This window comes from Molossus molossus, unplaced genomic scaffold, assembly GCF_014108415.1.
Source record: "Molossus molossus isolate mMolMol1 unplaced genomic scaffold, mMolMol1.p scaffold_m16_p_2, whole genome shotgun sequence".
Taxonomy (NCBI): domain Eukaryota; kingdom Metazoa; phylum Chordata; class Mammalia; order Chiroptera; family Molossidae; genus Molossus; species Molossus molossus.
In genome coordinates this window covers 137,834,081-137,856,991 of record NW_023425355.1, presented here as the reverse complement: position 1 = coordinate 137,856,991, position 22,911 = coordinate 137,834,081, and the positions used below count along the sequence as shown (strand labels likewise).

The window sequence follows — 22,911 nt, the reverse complement described above, 5'->3', positions numbered from 1 at the left end:
CAGTAAGTACTCAATGAGGGTACATAACAACTTCCTCACAAGAAAGGGAGACACACGCACATGCATGCATGCACTTCAATTCAATAAAGGGACAGACAGACAAACACACATCCCTACCCAGGTTCTAAAAGAATAAAACAAATTTTATTTTAAAACTTTATTTTCTGCAAAGCCAATCAACAAGTGTTGGAGGGGAAAAGTGTAAAAGTTATTCTTGCATATTCGGGAACAGCAAGCACTTAGTTTGAGAAAACAAGAACTTAAAATATTTGAATCAAAGGCAGTACCCTGCTACTTGTATTTTAAAACTGTCATGTTCTTTCTTAGCAACATTTCTTTCTTCCCTAAAAGCTACGATATGATACAGAATGCAATAGCTCACTTGAAAGTGCTAGAATCAGAAGGTAAAGAATGCCATATGCCATCCCACTTAACATTTCCTACTATACAATGCTTTTTTTGGCGCTTGATAAACCAAGCATTCATGTTAGCATTACATTCAACAAACGTTTCTCATACTTTGGGTTTAAGATCCTTGCCCCTCCAGTTCCGATGTTGTGACATCTGACTCTTCATCATTGTAAATATTTTCAGCCTGGAGATAACAACCAAATAAATTCATAGGTACAACTACCCATGGCTTTTACAAGAGTACTTAAAAATAGCATTTAATAATTCTTTCTATCCAGATTTTTGGATCCACAGGTCAAAATGTTTTGTTGGAAGTGGACACATTTCTAGAGGACTTTATTTAGTAGTTTTCTGTGTGTTTTGCCCCCAAACACTCTAACAAATTTAATGAGGAAAGGCAGACTAGTGTATAATTTCATATATCCCTAGCTGCCCATGCACTATTTATTTCAATTATTGTTCATAAAAGGTGTTTTCCAAGAGCATATCAAGTATCATTTAAAGGAAGCAATAGCCCTGAGGTTTATGAAAGGGTTGGTTAACACCTCAGTGCCTTAGAGATGTTGTGTACTTAGTGCTAATCTTCAGAGAGCTCGGTGTCATGTGAACACCATTGACACTTTCCTCCTATATCCTCCTCCATGTTTATGACACAACAGACACTGGACACAGAACAATGATGCTAAGAGCCCAGATGATGAAGAGTAATAATCATGAAAATCAGAGCACATGCTGTGTCTACATCTGTGTGTTTATACAGACGTGTACAGAAATTTCTCCTCACTCGACAGGTGCATATTGAACTAAAGATTGACATTAAAAAGGAAGATTTTTTAAAGATTATTCCCTTCCTATACATATTCGGTACAACATATATCCAGATGTTTGAAATATTTCTATTACATTTTATCATTAGTAAATCTCTCCTTCACAAGATAGTCATTTAGGAAAAAAAAAAAATGTTTAGCTCACCATTTGCCATATCTGCATGATGTTATCCTCAGACACTGAACAAATGACCCATGGCTCATTGGGGTTCCAGCTAAAGTCTGATATCTTGGCGGTGTGTCCTCCATGAATAAACTGTTTATAGGAACAACAACAACAAAAAGAAGCCTGGTTTCATACCTTATGCTAAAAGTTAGTTTTTAGAGCAACAGCAGGGGTAGGTGTTGCTGTCCTTAGGTTAGGAGGGAGGGTGGTATAGGTACAGTATACCACTACATAAACCTAAACCTTCAAGGGACCAATGAGGTTATTTGACTAGGAATAGGAGGAGGGAGATGGGCACCGCTGGCATCAGCAAGATCAAGGACGTTCAGTTTCTGGACAGGGAATGTAAAAATCAGTCATTAAAATTTTCCCATATGTTAAGTGTTGCTAATTGAATACCTGGCTCCTCCAGTACCCCCCAAAACCCTCAGAAATATTACAGCTGAAATCAATGAGGAGTTACTATACACTATTTTCCAGGAGCTCAAATTATTCTTAATGAAACATTGGCAAAACCTACTGGACTCTGTTTCCTATTTTCAATAAATGTCTAACCCCAATCAAAACCACCTCCAAGACCTCCAATTGGAAATTATCAAGAGCTAGAATTTGAAGTTTTGACTCATTTTCCATATACACAGATCAATGACCGAATCCAATCTGAATGTAACATTTCATCTTGCATTAAGAAAGCCAACATATACCAGGAGTTCAGGAGGCCCATCTTCTGCATCTTCCGCTGATTGTTCTTCTCCAATTTTGCTGTTAAGAAAAGAGCATAATGCTTTCATTACTGAAATTCTTGTACCATGAATGTTTGTAAAACCAGTGTCAGCCCAGAAAGCACATCTTAAAACACACCCATACTGGAAAAACAACATTTCTATGCTGCTATCAGAGTTTTTATATTATTTGGTGAGAGGGTGGGGTATTTACTTTGTAAAAATGGGTAAGAGCTGTTCATAATTGAAGCTGCATAATAGAAATGAATAAATATGAAAATTCATTCAATATTTTCGTTGTGGTGTTTACTGCATTAGAATTAAAAGGTGAAAAGTATGCAAGAACTGATGTCGGGCCCTTACACTTCACTCTTACAGCCTTTTTCATTCCAGGAGTGAGAAAACAATAACTCATCCATATCACAGATCTGAAGATATGACAACAAAGCAACTTTATGGAATGTATAAGCCAAAGAAAGGTTAAGTTTTATTTTTTCTTCTCTTAAAAACTTCAATTTGCCCTGACCGGTTTGGCTCAGTGGTTGGAGCGTCGGTCCACGGACTGGAGAGTCCCGGGTTCGGTTCCCGCTAAGGCATGTACCTTGGTTGCAGTTTGTCCCTGGCCCTGGTTGGGGTTGTGTGGGGGCCAACCAGCCGATGTCTCTCTCATATTGATGTTTCTCTTTCTCTCTTACTGCCTCTCTCCCTCCTGCTCTGTTTGACGATAAATGCAAAAAAATGTCCTCGGGTGAAGATTAAAAAAACAAAAACAAAAAAACCCTTCAATTTGTAGAACCTGCCAGCAGTCCCAACAGTGAAATCACTCATAAGTGACATACCGTGCTTATCAATCCTATCTGACATCTACTCCAAAGGTAGAATTTGCTATAACTGCTGGAAAAAACAGCCAAAAACTACAGCCTTCTAAGTGATATTTCTTCCTTCCCATGAAACCAATCAAACCAAACATGTGGGACTGCTAGATAATTATGTTTCTTTTCTCTGTCAAAAGTATAATTGCTAACACTGACCATTTTTATCTGTAATTTTATCTAATGTAATTTTAATAGTAAGCAAAATTATACAATGTGTACAAATTTATTACTGGCACCTTTAGGGATAATCCAGTTGCCAGGCCATCAGACTTCCAAACCTCGCTGTACTATACCACCTCATACAACTTTTGTTTTAGGTTTCTAATTTTACTACTAAAATTATTTTTCAAACATACTCAGATATCTGCTTTAAAAATCTTCTGTATTTTTAACCATCTATCACGGCCAGGGTTTGTTCCATAAGAACATGGAACATTAGATGTTTGGAAGTTTTATAATACCTGCGTTTTATTCTGCACTATCTCTGTTCCATACACTGAAGGATGGGTCTATACTGTCTATATAATTAAGGCAGTTTTGTTTTTATTTGTTTTTAAAGTATTATTTAGATTTCTAAGACTGATTTTAGAGAGGGAGGGATTGGGGAAAGGGAGAAACACTGATGTGAGAAACATCTATTGGTTATCGGTTGCCTCCCGGAACATGCCTGAAACCGGGGATCGAACCTTCAGCCTGGTATGTGCCTTGACCGGGAATCAAACACACCATCTTTTGGTACACAGGACGATGCTCTAACAAACTGAGCCACAGTGGCCAGGGTAGCAGCTTTGGTTTTAACACTAAAAACTCAGCCCACTTCAACACAATACACGTAATACAGGTAAGGAAAAGACTTATTCTTTCGCCCTGGCCCATTTGGCTCAGCGGTTAGAGCGTCGGCCTGCGGTCCTGAGAGACCTGGGTTCGGTTCCCGATAAGGGCGCGTACCTCGGTTGCAGTTTGTCCCCGGCCCTGGTCGGTTGTGCGGGTGGCAGCCACTCGATGTGTTCCTTTCACATCGATGTTTCTCTCTCTCTCTCTGTTCCTCTCTCTCCCTCCCACTCTACCTGAAAAAAAAAAAAGACTTATTCTTTGGTAATTTAATGATTTAAACTTAAGATAACATCTTATAGAGAAGTATATAACTGAGCAACCTTATTATAATAGCTCCAAAGGCTCAGACCAAAAAAGGAAAAGAGTCTCAAGTTCTTAGAATTGCCACTCTGAAGTCAAGAACTTTAAGAACTGGGAGAAATTCTTTATACAATGAGCCCTCAGGAGAACATAAACTCTCTGACAGCATGGGCTGTGCTTATCCTGTTCCCAAGTATATCTCCAGCAGTTACGCAACCCACGGTAGGAGCTCATCTGCCTAATGAATTGATGAAAGCACAGAAGAGACAATGGTAGAAAATCTCTGAGAAAGACTAGTCCTGCAGGTGTATGTGAGATCCCATGAGACATGAATAGCTAACATCTTTACAGATTTCGATACCAAGAGTGTTAATCATTAATCACTTGGATGTTAAAACACAAATGCACCTCTCCCCTTAACTTCGTGCGTGAATATCAATAGAAAAATAAAACACTGCATACATTTATTTTACAGCTCCTTAGCTGATTTACTTCTGTTTTATGGAAGAAAGACTCTTCAGGAAGGTACTTAAAAGTTACTTTAATATTAGAGCCCTGGTCAGTTTGGTTCAGCGGTTAGAGTGTTGGCTCCCAGACCAAAGAGTCTCGGGTTCGATTCCCATCAAGGGTACGTATCTCAGTTGTGGTTCAGTGCTTGGCCCTAGTCCAGGTTGTGCAAGAGGCAACCGATCGATGTCTTTCTCTCACATCAGTCAGTGTTTCTCTCTCTCTCTCTCTACTACTCCCTCCCACTCGATCTGAAAATAAATGGAAAAATATCCTCGGGTGATGATTGAAAAAAAAAAGTTACTTTAATATTAGACATTAAATTGGGGGTTGCAAATTGCTTTTCTAAATTTATGAATTACATAAGCTCCCAGATTAGTATATTTATGCAGTTTCTCATCACCAGATTCTGAGTTACCTTAAATCCCACACATTCAGGCGGCGATCAGTACCACTTGAAGCCAGAATAGTTTCATTATGTGGAGACCAGTGGACCTAGCAATACATATTTGAAAATGTAAAGAATCATCTGTTCTTAGGTTTGTGGATATTGTCCTAATCCTCACTATTTTCTCATGGTGTGTTCTGTATCCTCTCCTTGGCCTACAGCCCACTCCTTCTTGTCCAATCCTTTCAAGTACTCTTAAATGGCCCATTTCCCTGGCCTGCTCCCAGGGAGGATGCACTCCCTAATATAGGGGAATTCAGCTAGGGGGCCCAATAAACTTATTCAGCCCCATAACCATCCTAGATTTTAAAATTTTCAGTGAAGTGTATCTTAACCAATGCAAATCTCTATTTTAAACCACATACAAGACATAGTTTTACCATAGGAGCCACTATATTGGCATACCTTAACCAAAGAATCCTTGGATTTCACTTTTTAAACTGATCCTGTATTGCAAGGCTTTTTCTTTTACTTCTGAAGTAAGTCTCTCAAAAAGCTCCAAGTTATTTCCTACTAGTTAACTTATACAGAAGAGTAGAGCTTTTTAAAATAAACAATGTCCCATGCCTGCTATATAAAAAAAATTTAATTTCTCCCTACCAAAAAGTTACTAAAACCTAACATAAAGACACCAGAAGACTGTTACGTACCTGGAAAATTTCATCTTTATGAGATTCGAAGGTATGGAGCTTTAGTTTTAAATTACGCAGATCCCATAAAGCTACAGTCTGAAGAAAATAACAATGGAAAAGGAATTTATTTTTGCATTTTCCATAAGTTTTAAAATATTTGATTACCGTACAAGACAACTGGGTTTGTAAACACCAAATATGCAAAAACGTAAAAACCTTATCTGCAGAACCAGTTGCGAGAATGAACTCGCTGTAGGGATTGAATGACAGGCAATTGACTTCAGCGGTGTGTGCATCCACCAGGTGGCTCGGCTTGGAGGTGGTATTGGACCTGGTGTCCCATCTAAAACACAAAGGTACAAGGCACACAGCACACAAGGAGGTCACTCGACCCTCCCCAGCTTCTCAGACCTCACACTCATTTCCTCGTCAGTACCACTGCACAGAGACACCAACTACACATAGAGTTGGCAATTCAGACTTCCAACCATTAAGTGATTGATATGTTCTAAATCTACAGAGAAGAAAATAGGGTTGTTATTGCTGGTTTCTCATTTATTAGATTCTTATCTTAATTTACCAACTGTTTAAAGCATACACAAAATACTAACGATGCAGACAATAACATAATTTGACACCTACAACCCAGACTTGTCTAATTTCAGTATTTTGCCTCATTTTGCCTCCAGTATTAGTTCGAGGTAAGAAGCATTCTAGGTTGTTGAATGCAGCCCTGTGGCCATGCCCTGATATAATCTTCTCCTCCCTCATCTTCAAAAATGTCACCCTGATCCCAATTTTGATATCTACCTCCACATCAAGCATGTTCCTTCACGTTTGCATACCTGTTTTCTTTTATAAGTAAAAATTTGTGTTCATTCATATAGCACAGTAACTTTTATGTGAAAAGGCCATTATATACATGCAGTGCAGTTTATTATATGTCAATTATACCTTACTAAAGCTGTTTTTTCCTTAAAAGCCAGGACATAACTTAAAAAAAAAATTAAACCACAGGCCACCACAATCACTGGTGGTCTTTTAGGACACCCTGTAACAATATCCCACTGAACTTTCAACCTTACATCATAAGTTTCTGGTCATCAGCGACAGATCCAAACAGTGACTCGTGTAGCAGGTGCCAAGCCACATCCTCAACAACAGCTGAGTGGCCAGTAAAGATCGCTTTAGCATCCACAATTTTGCCTTCCTTTGGTCCTGCATTTATATCCCACAGACAGACAGTCTAAAGGAAAAAAAAACAAAAACCACAAAAGCCATAAAAGATTGAATAGAAATGCTAACAACTTATTTATAAAAAAAATTTTTTGTCTTTATTTATTTTAGGGAGAGAGGAAGGGAGAGGGAGAAAGAGAAACATCGATTGGCTGCCTCTTGCACGCCCCCACTAGGGATCTGGCCTACAACCTGGGCATGTGCCCTGACTGGGAATCAAACAAGCCACCTCTTGGTGCATGGGTTGATGCTCAACCACTGAGCCACACTAGCTGGGCGCTAACAACTTAGTTAAAACACCATCATAAGAAACAAAACAATTTAACTATATAAATGCTAGAAATAAACACGAGGGAAAGTAATATAAACAAAAGTGAAGCTTCACAAACAGCAGAGTGTATGGGTGTGGCTTCCATGATCCAAGATGGGAAGAGCAAAGAAAATACATTGTAATGGGGGTGGGCATGGGGAAACCCGGCATGCTGGTAGGCAAGGGACACTCAGATTAGTTTCTACCTACATACATTGTCGAGTATCTAAAATTCATCTAGACTAGATCACACAACGCCAAGAGCCCAGCATTTGGTATCCACTGAACAGACATTCATGTCTTAAAAATTCACGCTGGGTTCGAGAGACTGGTAATTAAAACTAAAACATGCCTCGCCCTGGCCAGTTTGGCTCAGCGGTTAGAGCGTCCACCTGTGGTCCGGAGAGACCCGGGTTCGGTTCCCACTAAGGGCATGTACCTCGGTTGCAGTTTGTCCCCGGCCCTGGTTGGTCGTGCGGGTGGCAGCCACTCGATGTGTCCCTTTCACATCGATGTTTCCCTCTCTCTCTCTCTCTTCCTCTCTCTCCCTCCCACTCTGTCTGTACAAAAAATGGAAAAATGTCCTCGGATGAGGATAAAAAAAAAACTAAAACTAAAACATGCCTCTTAAAAGGCAAAAGTCTTTGACCAAGCCGCTCACAGGAGAAACCACTACAGATATCAGAAGTGTGACAGGTGAATGATACAGCAAGTCCTACCAGGCTACTATGAGAGGCCAGAGCTTGGGGCCTATGGCGTGCTCCTCAAATGTCAGCAGGGCAAGCCCAAGGAGAGGCCATAGGGCCTCTTGACATTCCATCACAAAAAAAACGTTAAGAGGAAAAGTCTAAAGTTTTTATGAAAAAATACCACAAGCTATAGGACAATGATTCTCATCCAATCGCGTAAAATAAGAGGTAATTCCATTAGGGCATATTCACACTAATTCCACTGACACTGGTAATGGCGTCATCTGTTTTTAAATCACTTTCTTATCTGAAAGGGTTTCTGTAACTAAGCTATTTCCCAGTAGTAATAGCTATTTTCCCAGTAAAAAAAATAAAAAAGTGCCCTTAGACCACTGGTTCTCAACCAGTGGGTTGCAACCCCTTTAGGGGTCGAACGACCCTTTCACAGGGGTTGCCTAAGGCCATCGGAAAACACATATTTCTGATGGTGATTCATAACAGTAGCAAAATTACAGTTATGAAGTAGCAATGAAAATAATTTTATGCTTGGGGGGTCACAACATGAGGAGCTGTATTAAAGGATTGCGGCATTAGGAAGGTTGAGAACCACTGCCTTAGACTATTGATATTTAGACACTTAGACTCGAAAACCACATGCACTGAAGAGAAAGGAATGGGTGGAGGTCTTACCACCCCCCCCCCCCTCCTCACTTCAGAAGGATGGATCCTGGGAAGATTGGCAAGATGCCTGGCACATACAGAGCCCTTGGGAAATGTCAGCTATTATTTTCACTAGTAACTCTTAGCCTGGTGTCTTAAACTGGGAAGAATCGGTTCTCATGGGTGGGTGGGTTGGTGAGGCGTAACATCCACTTCCCAGGATGGCAAGAGTCATGTCCTCACTGGCCTGATTTGCTGGCCTCCTCTCTCTTTTCTGGGCCATTTTCTAGCCATCACAGTAATTCAAAGTACCTTACCCAATGCCCTTCTGATAAAGTTCTTTTCTGTTTAAATCAGCCAGAGTCAGTTTTGGTTGCTTTAACTAAAAAGTCTTGATCGAGCCAATTTACTACTTTCAATATTTCAAAAAGTGTAACAGAAACTGCAATAAACAGAAATATAAATGTCTGTGACGTGACAGATCCTGTTCTAGGTATAGGGATATACTAAGACAAGGTACCCGCTTTCAAAAAGCTGACATAAAATGCTAACTGTGGCCAAGTTACATGAGCTTCAGAAGTCTACTCTTGGTTTCTGGTTGGAGTCATACCAAACACTCTCTGCTTACAGTATGGGACCTATAAAGAAGATATGGGGCCATTAGTGGCAAGAATGCTATAAATACAATAAATTAACGGGATCCCTTTGCATTTGTGTGGTACTTTAAAAAATATATACTTTTCTTAATTTTAGAGGGAGAGGGAGAAAGGAAGGGAGGAGGGGAGAGAGAGAGGGAGTGGGGGGGGAGGGAGAGAGAGAGAGAAAGAGAAACATTGATGTAAGAGAGAAACATCAATTGGTTGCCTTATGTTCGTGCCCTTTCCAGTGACTGAATCTGCAACCCAGGTATGCGCCCTGACCAGGAATTGAACTGGCAGCCTTTTGATGTATAGGACGACACTCAATCAACTGAGCCACTCCAGCCAGCCGGGCTTGTGTGGCACTTTTAATTGTTAAAATAATTTATATTAAGAATGCTGAAGCGATTCAACAGGAAAATATTTTTCTTTTCAACAAATGATGCTGGGAAAACTGGATATTCACATTCAGAGAATGAATTTGGACCCCTATTTCACACTGTACATAAAAATTAACTTAAAATGAATCAAAGACCTAAATATAATAGCTAAACCTATAAAAGTCTTAGAAAATATAAATGTAAATCTTTTTGATACTGGGTTATGTATGGTTTCTTAGATATGATGCCAAAAGCACAACTGACAAAATAAAATACTGGACTCAAAATTAAACTTTTGTTTTTCAGAGGAAATTATCAAAAAAGTGGAAAGATAACCCACAGAATGGGAGAAAATGTTTTGAAATAATATTTTTGATAAAGAACTTCTATGTAGAATACATAAAGAACTCTTACAAACTCAACAATTTAAAAAATGTATCAATGCCCTGGCTGGTTTGGCTCAGCGATTAGAGCACTGGCCTGCGGTCCAGAGAGACCCGGGTTCGGCTACTGCTAAGGGCACATACCTTGGTTGCAGTTTGTCTCCGGCCCTGGTTAAGACGTGCAGGTGGCAACCACTCGATGTGTCCCTTTCACATCGATGTTTCTCTCTCTCTCTCTTTTTCTTCCTTCCACTCTATCTGAGCAAAAAATGGAAAAACGTCCTCGGGTGAGGATTAAAAACAAACAAAACAAACAAAAAATGTATCACTGGACAAAGGATTTGAATACACATTTTTCAAAGAAGGCACGCAAATGGCCAATAAGCACATAAAAAGATGTTCAACATCATTAGTCACCAGGGAAATGTAAATCAAAACCACAATGAGATACCACTCTACACCCACTAGGATGGTCAAAATAAAAAGGACCGATAATAACAAGTGTCGGTGAGGGAATGGAGAAACCAGAACCTGGTACATTGCTATTGGGAATGTGAAGTGTGCAGCTGCATTGGAAAACAATTTGGCAGTTCTTCAGTAAGTTAAACAGAGTTACCATATGACCCAGTAATTCCACTCCCAGGTAATTACCCAAGAGAAATGAAAACGTATGTCCACACAAGACTTGTACAAAAATGTTCACAGCAACATCATTCAAAATAGCTCCAAAGTGAAAGCAAGCCAAATGTCCATCAACTGATAAATGAATAAACTATAGTATACCAATATGATGAATTATTACTCAGCTACAAAATGAAATGAAGTACTGACATATGCTTGCTTCAACATGGACAAACCATGAAAACATTATGCTAAGTGAAGGCAGACACAAATGGCCACATATTATATGACGGTATTTATATGAAATATTAAGGAGAAACAAATCTATAGGTAGAAAATAAATTAGTGGTTACCAGGAGCTGTGGGAAGGAGGGATTGGGGAATAATTGCTTAATGGGTACGGAGTTTCTTTTTGTGACATTTGGTGAAAATGTTTTAGAATTATAAAGTGGTGATGATTTCAAAGCTTTGTGAATACACTAAATCCCACAGAACTGTACACTTCAACAACAACAAAAATAAAACGTAATTTATATTAATCAGCCCTCACAAACACTTTATAGTTTCTAGAGGTCTACTTTTACATAATAGGATTCCTTTTGCCCACCTTCCCTCCATTCTAAGGCTGCTTCAAAAAAGCTTTGTGAAATCCTAAGGCTCCAAAAGGATAGTTTGATAACCACTGCTCTAAATCCTGTGAAAACATTATCACAATAATCAGCAATATTATCTTAGAAAACCTTCGTCTATATAGTGCTTCTACAATGCAGAGCGGTCTGTGACACTGTCTTTAACTCTAGTACATGAGTAGATTAAGAATAGGCTTCTTACATGGTCGTCAGATGCACTTAGCAGATGTCCACCCAAATTAGAATTCCAGGAAAGACCATAGCCTTCCTTTTGGTGGCCTCTTAACCTAAGATCAGGATTACATTCTCCACTTGGATCTGAAGAAAAAAAGAAATGCATTAACTACTAATTATCTGTTTATTGGAATTGGTAACAGCAAAACTTCACCTGAGTGAGCCAAAACATTTATTATGCTTGGAAAGGTACTGCACACACACAAGTACTTGGTCTGACTCAAAGCCACGTTGAAAAGTTGTTCCCTGTGCTTCATTTCAAATATTCAATGCAAACCATGTCTCATGACCATAAAACAACCGGTTCCTTTGAAAAACCTAGCATTAGCTCTAACACAAAATACTGAAAACTAGCTATCCCACAAATTTGCGCAATGACAACTCGCCTCACCCCTGGGTCAATTTTGAAAAATGTCCTTGTGAGGAAAGAGGTAACACAACAAGTCTGTTTGCTCAGTCCTTACATGTATCTGAGGTAGCCTGTAAACAACGACTGACCCTTAGGCAGCTCCTAGGAATGTGATCCTCACAAAATTCTTCACGTCACTAATGACAAAATTTTGTACGCCCAGAGCAGTGAGGCAGGCTATGGCAGCTTGTTAAGACTTGCAGGATTGTTTAGCAAGATTCATGATGTTATCTGGCTTCAGTGCTGGGGTCCTGACTTTTCCTTACCATGACTGGTCATAGAGCAAGATGTGCCTATGTAACCAGATCTCCACCAAACCCCCAGGCCCTGAGACTCAAACAGGCTTCCCTGGGCAGAGACATTAGCACATGCCCCTGTGGTATGCTGCTAGAGGGAATGCCTGTACTGTGTGGCCACAGCAGGGAAGGGACTCAGAAGCCTATGCCTGACCTTTCTGGACTCTGCCTGATCTGTATCTTTTTCTTTCTGTTTTTGCTCTGTATTGTTCGTTGCTAGGATATAATCTGCTATGAGGTCCTTCTGCTTAAATCACTGAACTTGAGAGTGGTTACTGGACCCAAAAAACAATTTTTAAACCTTGAAAAATTATAGTTTGAATGACTTCAAAGGAATTATTTTAAGTCACGAAAAATGGTCAAGCAACGGCCTGAATTTTTTTTACCTGGTTTAGCAGGGTGCTTTGTATAGTCAAAAACCAGCACATCAGAAGATGGTGTTTTTGTAGCAATGATGTGAGGATTCTGCGGCATGTAACGAGCACGGTTTACTTCTCCTTCATGATTAATTTTAATTTCACATTCAATTTTTCCTGTTACAGAACCAAAGCCACCAAATTCTAATGTGAGAAGAAAGAAACACATACACTTACGATTAAAATCCACAAATCAATTTCATCAACCTAGCAGATTTTAACATGACAGAATACAACACAAATTGATGAGAGAGAGAACAAAAACATTGGTTCACTTGCCACTTGGAATTAATTTATTCTCAAAGCCTATTTGCATTGGAAAATATTGAGAGCTATTTTATGCAAGTTAATTTAGCTCCACCTTGGATTTAAAACAATTAAAAATCAGCCTCTTTCAGTTTTGAAGATGTAGTTATTCACTAAAATTCAGTAACCACATAATAAACACATTTCAGCCTTTTAGTGCAAATACAACTCATTTCGAAGTGCTGCAGTGAATTAGCATCTTATTTTAGGCTTCATCAAGACAGGGAAGGCTTCACCCTCAGGAATATAAACACTCCTTGAGTCTCAAGTCAGAAACATCCTCAAATAGAATATCTATGCCAACTAACCCCCACCCAAACCCAAGAATACTTGGTTCAACTGCCAGTGGAGTGCCAACGCTAAAACAAGGGGGCTTAACCTATCTGGTGTGGGAATAAGACTGCAGTGTTAAATAGTTATTTAAAAACCCCTGGAAAAGTAACAAAGCCACATAAAAAGTAATGTAACGTCTGGGAAATAGCCAAGATGATAGTAGAAAGAATAAAAGTAGAGAACATCTAAGCAGTTAATAGCAATCAAGAATATTTTCTTTTTTGTGCTTATAGATAAACTCCTGAATGAATTAGTTGCTGACACATAAAGTTCGGAGGCTTCACATTATAATTATTATTTTTTTCCCTGATCTATCTTGCTGCTTCTTTACACCCCATGTCTCTGGTCAGGGAACACTAACTCAAATGCCTAATTGAGCCAGGCAGGTAACAAGTCAAACAGACTGGCTGGGACCTGGCAAAAACATGCTAAAAGCAGTAAACCATTTCTCAGTTTCAGCCAGCTCTATGTAAAAATGCATAACGAACACTAGCTCCCATGGCTTAATAATACCAGAATTTAGCCTCTCTTCTCTATGGCAAACATTAGCTTACTATTTCTGTGTAGCTGAAAATCATCTCCCACTCCACAACTTCTCTCACACAACCACATGAAATCATCTATTTTACTCTCAGCATTTCCATGCCCATCTTTTCAATGGAAGAAATGCGCCTTCCCCTTCCTAAGACCACTCCTCCAAATTATCTCACCTCCTTCCTCCTGAGAGAGCCTGCTCCAAACCTGCCCTTGCCTCCCATGGACTCCAAGGGTTCCCAGGCAATATTTACTTTGAATGGAGGGCTTTGTTTTCCCAACCTCAAAAAAGTGTGAAAAACCACTATCTTAATGATAAATAGCATCCACTAAAAATACCTTAACAGAAAATAAAGGTGTTGACTAAATTATTTCAGTCATTTGCTAGATTGTAATACACTGGAAAAGTGACTTTAAAGCCATCAAAACTCTCTGATCAAAACAGTATTTACATAAATAAGGCATAAGATTGTAGGAGAATGGACTAAATTGTGGGAGTGGTAAACTGAAGTAAACCATTTTGGAAAATTGTTTTATTAGTTTAAATTGACAATGAATACACCATACAATTCAGCAATTCCACCCCACTAAATTCTGCGACGTGTTTACCAGAAACATGGCAAGAATGTTCACTAAAGCATTATTTGTAAGAGCAAAAAACCACAAAGATAAAATCCAAGTAGCCCTTGGTAGAAGAATGGATAAACTGACGTTTAATCACAATGGAATACTATACAGCAGTTAAAAGAATGAGCTAGACATCAACATGGTATACACACACACACACAAACACACACACACACAAAAAGCAATACTGAATGACCCAGCCAAGTGGCTCAGTTGGCTGGAGTGTTGTCCCTTACACCAAAAAGATTGTGGGTTTGATCCCCAGTCAGGGCGCATATGAGAGGCAAATGATCAACGGTTTATTCTTGCTCTCCCTTCCTCTCTAAAAATCAATAAATGTATCCTCAGGTGATTAAAACCATGTATCTATTCTTAAAAAAAATTATATTGAATGAAAAAAGCAGGCTGCAAAAGAACATTATGTTTATTTACTACTGCATGAGTAACAGTTGAAAATGGCACACAGATTTCAGGACAGTGATGAATTCTGGAGAGGATGGAATGGGATAGGGGTGGTAGGACTTGAGCTATAATGTACTATTTTCAATAAGAAAAAAACCTAAAGCAAGTACTAGAAAATGGTAAGATTTATCTACTAAACCAATTGAGGCTGTGCAGAAAGCCCTAACCCAGCAGGTCTGGTTGCTAAGTCCTTGCAGCTGAGGGACACTGGGACCATGACTGACCCTTGACTGAGTCCTGGGAACATAGATCTCAGAATGTTCTTTATGTTACTGATGGATCAATGATTTTGTGGTGTACACTGGGAGCAATGGACTGTGCTGTACCAGTTTGTCAGGGTTGCTGCGCACAAACATCAACATCGATGATATGCTCCTGGTGTCATTATTGGGGTCCTAAATTTCAGTGTCACGGCTGGTTGCCAGCAGGACAGGACGTGCCTATGAAACCAGCCCCCCCCCACAAGTCTCAGACCTTGACACTCGAATGGGTTTTCCTGGGCAAAGATACTCGGCACATATCCCTGTCATTTGCTTCCAAAGAGAAAGCACATCCTGTGCAGCCCTGAATGAGACTTGTAACAGACCTCCCTGGACTCCCTGATGCATATCTTCTTCCTGCTGCTTCTGTTCTATACTCTATAGTAACAAACTTTAGCCATGAGTATATATTTGTTACCAAGTCTTGTGAGCAAAATCAACAGAACTTGGTTGGAACTTGGGTGGTTGTGAGTATCAAAGCAGGGGAATGTATGTTTGACTGGAGGGAAAAAAACCCAAGGAAGTCAATAGCTTCCATAAAAAACCCCCACTATTGCCCTGGCCGGTTTGTCTCAGTGGTTAGAGTATCAGCCCGCGGACCAGAGAGTCCCGGGTTCAGTTCCCGCTAAGGGCACATACCTCGGGGTTGCAGTTTGTCCCCGGCCCAGATTGGGGTCGTGTGGATGGCAACTACTCGATGTCTCTCTCACATCAATGTTTCTCTCTCTCTTCTCTATCTGAAGATAAATGCAAAAATGTCCTCAGGTGAGAATAAAAAACAAAACAAAAAAACACGATGAACTGATTAAATTGTTTGGTATCTATGCCTCCTGACTTTTTTCTACGCATACACCAGTTACCCAATTTATCTTGGACACTTTTCCATACCAGTGCATACAGATTTATCTCATTCTTAGTAACTGCCGCACAATATTTCAAACATACCATAATGTGTTTAACCAATTTCCTATGAAGTACTATCTGGGTTGCTTTGCTAGGTTGATCCTAATATTTCTTTCAATCCTGCAAATAATGCTCCTGTGAAATCTTTGTGCATCTGTGGTAAGTAGTTCTGTAGGACAGTCCTAGTAATTAAACTGCTGGTCCAAAAAAGGTATTAGTATAAAGTTTTAGTAACGTTTAATTAAAAAGAAGCATACTCCACTCCCTTAAGACACCAATACTGGAATATATGATATACTTACCACCCTTTTCGCTGTCACAGTGGGAAGCATCAAACTGTGCATCATCATTTGGAATATGGACTCGAGCAACCACGAGATGATTCTGCTCATCAGATGTGTGAGTCCCCAGCACTAGCCAATGAAGGGCATAATCCTTTCCTTCCGGTCTGTTTGGAAAAGAAAATAAGTCACACTAATCCCACAAGAAATCAGTTGCTAAGAAATTCAGTCCATCGCTGATCCCTGTACTCATAAATCATGATTTCTCACCTAAAAAATATCTTCCATTTTTAACACACTACGTATTTCTGATTTCCCAGTAAGAGGTAACAAGGTAGAATGGAAAGAATAAGGTGTCAAGTCCGAAAAACTGGGTTTAAATCCTGGTTCAAACTAAAATGAGCTATCACAACTTCCCTGTGGGCCTCAGTTTCTTCACTTAAAAAACAGCTGTTATAAGTGCAAAGGGCATGATGTGAAAACCCCCTATTTATATTTATGGTGAAAACCCCCTATTTATATTTATGGTGCTTTAAGTTTCTCACTTTTAGGGGGGATATCTTTGTTTACCTAGCTAGTTCTATGTAAACTGATTTGAGGCTAAAGAGCCTGCTTATGCCCCTTGGCAACCTGGCGACTTTGCATCTATATCTATTAACAATGCTTGCCCCTTTGTATTATCTAGAATAGCAATTTTCACCTGTGCTCCATGCTCCCATCTCAGTGAGGAGGGCCAAAAAGTGGGGCTCTGGGCCCCAACACTAGACAAATTAGGCTATTTATCTGTTTCTCAATTTCAGCTGTAGAAAGGACTCAGTTTATTTTTTAAAAAAAGTTTGAGAGTTACTAGGCATGTAATTTGGTAATAACTAAAAAATACACGATGAAATTTTACCAAGATTTGGTTTAAGGATTAAAAAACCCACAATAAATACATATACAACTCCAAGAACAGAATAAGGCTGCCATGGCCAAATAATAGCAGCTTGTTGGAAAAAAAAAAAATGGGTTGTAGTTGATGTATGTTCAGTGGCCAAGAATATGATTCGATTATCAAAAAGGGTAATTAACTTCATCTTAGAGGAACTTATATGGAGAGGGAGAAGGCAATGTGCATGAGCACTCGCTCACTTATTTTTAACTGGAAAACCAGACTTAGAAAATTAGGTTCTAGGCAATATAGTTTAGGAGGGCTTAGACAAAATGAAACCTTTACAGGGAATAGTGGCTCAACATGAAAGGGAAATTTAAACGTATCTCATGAGAACCATATGAAAATAGGAATGCTTGCCAGAAAGGAGGCACCAAAAGAGCAATGTTAGGGCTGTTTTTTATGGGGTTAATCAGAAAAACCAAGACCAACAGGTAGAAGTTACATCACAGGACCCTTCTAAGGAGCAAAGTTCCAAGATAGACTAGAAGACCTGAAAAATTTCTCGACTCTTAAAATCCAATTATTCTGGTTTCCTGACTCAATCATTATATTAGGATTTTTCTTTTTACTACAAATCCTTTCACCTCCATCATTAAAATACAAGCTTATTTTCCAGAACCAATCAATATTACACTATTTCCCTCCAATACTGGATACACCTAAGGCTGCAGAAGACTAATGATAAAATAAAAACCTCGTCCATTTTTCATATCAGAATCTTTTGACCACTGTGACTCCACTGCTAAGAAATGTACCCAATAATCATAGATTATCACAAGGTTACTCTCAGCAGCATTGTCTGAAGCAGCAAAGACTGAAAACAACCTAAAAATCCATTAATATAGGGAACTGGTGACATAAATTATAGTATATCCATAAATGGAATTCTATGGAGCCTTTAAAATAAATGAGCATATCTAAGAATGCTGCCAGGAATAAGCCTCTGATATAAACTCCTAATTAAAAAGTCAAGTGAACAACTTGCTCCCATGCCAGAAAAAAAGAGGGCAGATATACGTATGTACTCCATGCTGGCAGAATGCATAAGAAATTGCAAATAATGACTGACTCCCTCTGAGTAAGGAAAGTAGGAGAATAATAGAGCCATGAGGAAAGGGGACTTATTTTTACTCTATGTACTTTTGTACCATCTGAATTTGAATGACTGCAAAGCTTTTTAGGAAGTTAGTCTCATATGTTCAAAAATTATTTAGTAAGAGATATAAAATAATGATTTACCAGTTTTGAAAAATAGTTTAAGAGATACTGAAATAAAAAATTTAAAAAGCCAAATTAATTACCTAACTCAATTTAAGGACAACAGTTCAGAAAGTACAAATCATCATTCAGAAGTATGTTGTATGTAGGCAGGTTTTATGAGGTTGAATAGGAACTAGTTCCTCAAAGATCCAGGCAATAAGAGCAGCCAACATTTCTACTGCTTTGTATAGTGACAAAGCACACAATCACAATCCCGTCATACCCCAAACAGAACCTGCAAAGCACACACAGCCATCCTCAACATCCAAGAATGCCGGCTGGCTGGCATTTTCTTACATTCCCAGAGCCACTGCACGTCCACAACCAGATCCTACTTCTCTGTATGAAAAGACCACCAGGAAACACACAATTTAAAATATTTTCTGCTAAGTTTTTTTTTTTTAAATCCCCACTCGAGGACATTTTTCCATTTTTTGTTCAGATAGAGCGGGGGGGAGGGAAGAAGGGAGGGAGGGAGGAAAGGAGGGAGGGAGAGAAATATCACGTGAAAGGGACACATCGAGTGGCTGCCACCCGCATGACCCAACCAGGGTCGGGGACAAACTGCAACCAAGGTACATGCCCTTAGCGGAAACCGAACCCAGGTCTCTCTGGACTGCAGGCCAACGCTCTAACCACTGAGCAAAACTGGCTAGGGCTCTGCTAAATTTTTACGTGTTCATATAAAAGCAGTATCTGGGCTGAGAACATACAGATGAGATGTCTTCTTTTAAAAACCTTTATAGAAAATACATTTACAGGTAACGTTTTAAAAAGACTTCAGCCCTGGCCAGTGTTGGTCAGTGGTTAGTATTGGCCCATGCACCAAAGGGTCTTGGGTTCAATTCCTGGTCAAGGGCATGTACCTGGGTTGTGGGTTTGCTCCCCTCCAGTGCAGGAGGCAACCAATCATTGTGTCTCTCACACAGATGTTTCTCTCTCTCTCTCTCCCTCCTTCTCCCCCTTCCCTCCCATGCTCTCTAAAAATCAATGGAAATAATATTGTCTGGTGAGGATTAACAAAAAAATAAATATAAAGACTTCAGTAAGCAGCTCTCATTTAAATCCAAGTGGAGAAACACAAAGTTATTCCATCCTACCTAACAAATTATTTCTGAATAGGAAGGGGTGGGAGAATCAGCACCAGTCACCACTTACTGTATACTTACTCTGCACCAGTACTTTAACATGCACAATCTTATTTAATTCCCTCAAATGTAGGCAGTCAGTACCATCAGCACCTCCATTAACAGACCAGATAACTGGGGGATAGAGAGACTGATCAACTTACCCTAATTCACAAAGCTACCAAGAGGCAGGGGCCCCAGCTCTTCTAGATTAGAGTTTGATTAATCTTCATTAAATTATATGTTCACAATACCAAAATTTAATACACTTCTAAGTAGACATCCAAGTTTCTACTAGAAAAAGTCCAAGTACGTGAGAAAGGTAGTCTAGTGCAGGGATTGCCTCAACTCTGGGGCTACCTGTTTTGGGTTTGAAAGCCCCCTCCACCACTTGCTACCTGTGTGATCTTGGGCATGTTCCTTTAACATCTCAGTTCTCAATTCCACATCAGCAAAACAAGTTTAAAAAGTAATCAAAGTACTTGTTTTGAATATTAAACCAAGTAATAGGACATACAACTCTATAAATGTGCCAGGCCCTGTTCTAAGAGCCCAATAAATGCCAGCAATTATTACCAGAGAAATTTTAAAAAATAGCTGAAAAGAACACTCCCATGAAGACCAACTTCAAAGTGTATTCCATACTATAAGCCAATAATACCTTTTCTTCAGTGAATTGTTGCTAAATTCTCTTCTCTTTTGCCAATTAAAATGCATTCATTTTGGGGGCTGGTTACATGGGTGTGTTACTTTGCAAAAATTCATCAAGCCATATGCTTATGATTTGTGCATTTTTCTGTACATATGCTATTTTTCAATAAAGTTTAAAAGAAATCCATTCGTCTGGGCTCAAAGAGATGCTGTTCTATATTTAAGCCCAAGAAATGTCAAATATATCTGGTGCTTCCCACAAATATAATTAATCTCACAACAGATTCTTTCTCCCATCTCAACGCTATACTTATACTTTAGAAATCACCCCATAAATCATTTGTTAGTTTTGAAAATAAGTCACCTGTCCCCTTACCCAAGGGCTAAATTGATTACATGCTTACATTCTATGTATAAAATTCCAAAAGTAGGAAATTCAGACAACAGTTAAATTTGTGCAAAATAAATTGCCAGAAACCCTTACTTAGTCACTTCAGGAAGCCACTGAACGGTAAGACTCGGCCACTGAAGAGCATGGGTCATAACCAGGTCATACAGAAACGGTGTATTCTTCTTCCAGATTTTATATTCTTCATTGATGACACGCTCCTCCACAGTATCTTCAAACACTGAAATTTGGAGAAATTAAGTGGCTGAGAGGGATCGAAGTCAGAATCTGTACACAGATACTGGAGGTCACAACTCGAGATGGCCACACCTAATCTACTTTTCCTCTTTACCTCTAATTTGGATACAAACAACTAACCGCTCTTCCAGAGCGTGCAGAGAATATTAACACCAGGAAGCTGATTTTTTTGCACTTCGAGATCAATACCGCCTGCGTATACAGAATCGGGTAATTAATTACACGAACACCGAAACTGTTTTGCCAGTTACAGCTGTTCGCACCTGTTCTAAGATGACGAACCGTATGTAGAGGGGCTCCACGATCCACTCCGAGAGGAATCCACGTGCAGCAGAAAGCCATCGACCCGCTCCCCCATCCCCCACCAAGAAAGGCCTCCACTGCCACGAAGCCGGCGTAGGCAGCCATAGGCCGGCGGGTTCCAGAATCCCCCGGACAAGGGCCGCGACCCCGAGGCGGTCGGCGCGCGCGCGCGAATGGAGCCGCCGTGCCCGCTTTCTGGCAGCGGAGGCCGCCTCCGCTCCGGGGCCGAAGGCGCCTGAGGGAGCGCTGCCGCCGGAGGGGGGACGGGAGGGGGGGGAAGGGGGCTCAACCCGCGGCCCCGCGCCCGGCTCCGGAAGTGTTCGGAGTCCTCAGTGCCTTAGCCGAGTCCCGCGTAGGCCCCTCAAGGCGCGCGCCCAGCCTCGCGCCCGGCCCCGCCCCCTGCCCCGCACGCCAATTCGCGCCTTTCTCCGGCGCGTGCCGCGGCCTCGCGCGCCCGCTGCCCCCCGCGGCCCCGGCGCGCGCCGCCCCGCAGGGCCTCTTACTCTCTTTACTCGCCATCTTGCGTCGGGTCGTTCGCCCCTCGCCGCGGCCTCAGACTCCCCTCTCTAGTCAAGAGCAGCCCAACCGCAGGCGCTCCTGCCTTTCCCAGGCGCGCCACACGCTTGTAGCTTTCGAAGCCTAAGCTCCGTCTCACGGCCTGGGTGCTCCCCAGACGCCGCGTCCTTCTCTCCTGCCTCCTCCCCGCTCGCGGGTACCAAGGACTAAGGCGCTCTTCTCTCTCTCTCCAAACTTGGAACGAGACTTTTCAACCCGCGCCTCCCAGCCCGCCCAGGCAGCTGAGCGCAGGCGCATCCGCTCTGGGAAAAGTAAGAGGCGGTGGAGGGGCGGGCCTGGGAGCCGACGGCTTCGTTGTCTCGACCAATGACGTGCGGCAGGTAGGTTTCACGCGGCGTTCGGAGGCGGGCTTCTGGGGGTGGGCGGGGCGTTCCGCGGCAGGAAGTTGGCGAGGCGCAGGCGCGAGGACTCGCCCGACGCTCCCAGGGCCGGGCGCGGGGGCGGATGGGGGTGCGCGGGGGTGGGGCGAATGGTGGCGCGGCGTGCAGACTGCGCGGGGGCTGTGAGCCCTGGGAGGCGAGCCCTGGGGCCGCGGGGCGTGGTTGCTTGCCGCAGCCCTGGCAGTATGGGGTAGGGGTAGTGGGGATGGGAGGGGGGCAGAGAAGCTGCCGCCGCTTAGCCAAGCAAAATCTCAGAGTGAAGAAAATGGTTTCTAGTCTCGAGAGATTAGTGTGCCCTCAAAGTCTACACGATAACCACGGGCTTGCGATTCTGTGCACCCCGAAAGGTTTCCCTCCAGCCAACTAGCCTTTTCTGGAACCCGGTCGAGCTGAGGTGGGGTTTGTCGGAGGCAAAGAGGACCTTTTGCAGAGTCCGTGGGCGTTTTCTGACTGCAGAAGACGCCGGGCCTCCCTGTTAGGCTAAACCTGCGGCCTGTGCTAGCATAGGCCGGCAACTGCCCGAAGCTGACTTGAATTACATTTTTGTTTGGTCACGCATTTGGGTCCTTCAGATGAAGATCTGCGGTCTCTCTCTCTCTTCATAAGATTTTTGTCCCCGGACCGGTTTTCTTATCTCCGTCCTAGCCCTGGCCCCTGCTGAGTCATTCTTATTACCTGCAGGGGGCCCGGGGCGAACCCACTCCA

At 41.3% G+C, this 22,911-nt stretch overlaps 1 protein-coding gene across 2 annotated transcripts; it reads right to left on the bottom strand.

Moving 5' to 3' along the window:
* Nucleotides 1-142: 142 nt before the first annotated feature.
* Nucleotides 143-22,046, bottom strand: RBBP7 (RB binding protein 7, chromatin remodeling factor). Of its 2 annotated transcripts, none has more exons than XM_036270230.1 (12): nucleotides 21,754-22,046; nucleotides 20,786-20,930; nucleotides 16,351-16,496; nucleotides 12,594-12,767; nucleotides 11,471-11,586; nucleotides 6,808-6,968; nucleotides 5,939-6,065; nucleotides 5,741-5,818; nucleotides 5,061-5,137; nucleotides 2,109-2,166; nucleotides 1,384-1,494; nucleotides 143-595 (listed from the first exon to the last, which is right to left on the bottom strand). In XM_036270230.1, exons 1-12 carry the CDS (start codon nucleotides 21,767-21,769, stop codon nucleotides 527-529), a joined length of 1,278 nt encoding a protein of 425 aa, XP_036126123.1. In that variant the 5' UTR covers nucleotides 21,770-22,046; the 3' UTR covers nucleotides 143-526. The 2 variants fall into 2 exon arrangements, with proteins under 2 accessions (XP_036126123.1, XP_036126122.1); XM_036270229.1 differs by lacking the exon at nucleotides 21,754-22,046 and adding an exon at nucleotides 21,211-21,568 and having other exon boundaries at nucleotides 147-595.
* Nucleotides 22,047-22,911: the final 865 nt, after the last annotated feature.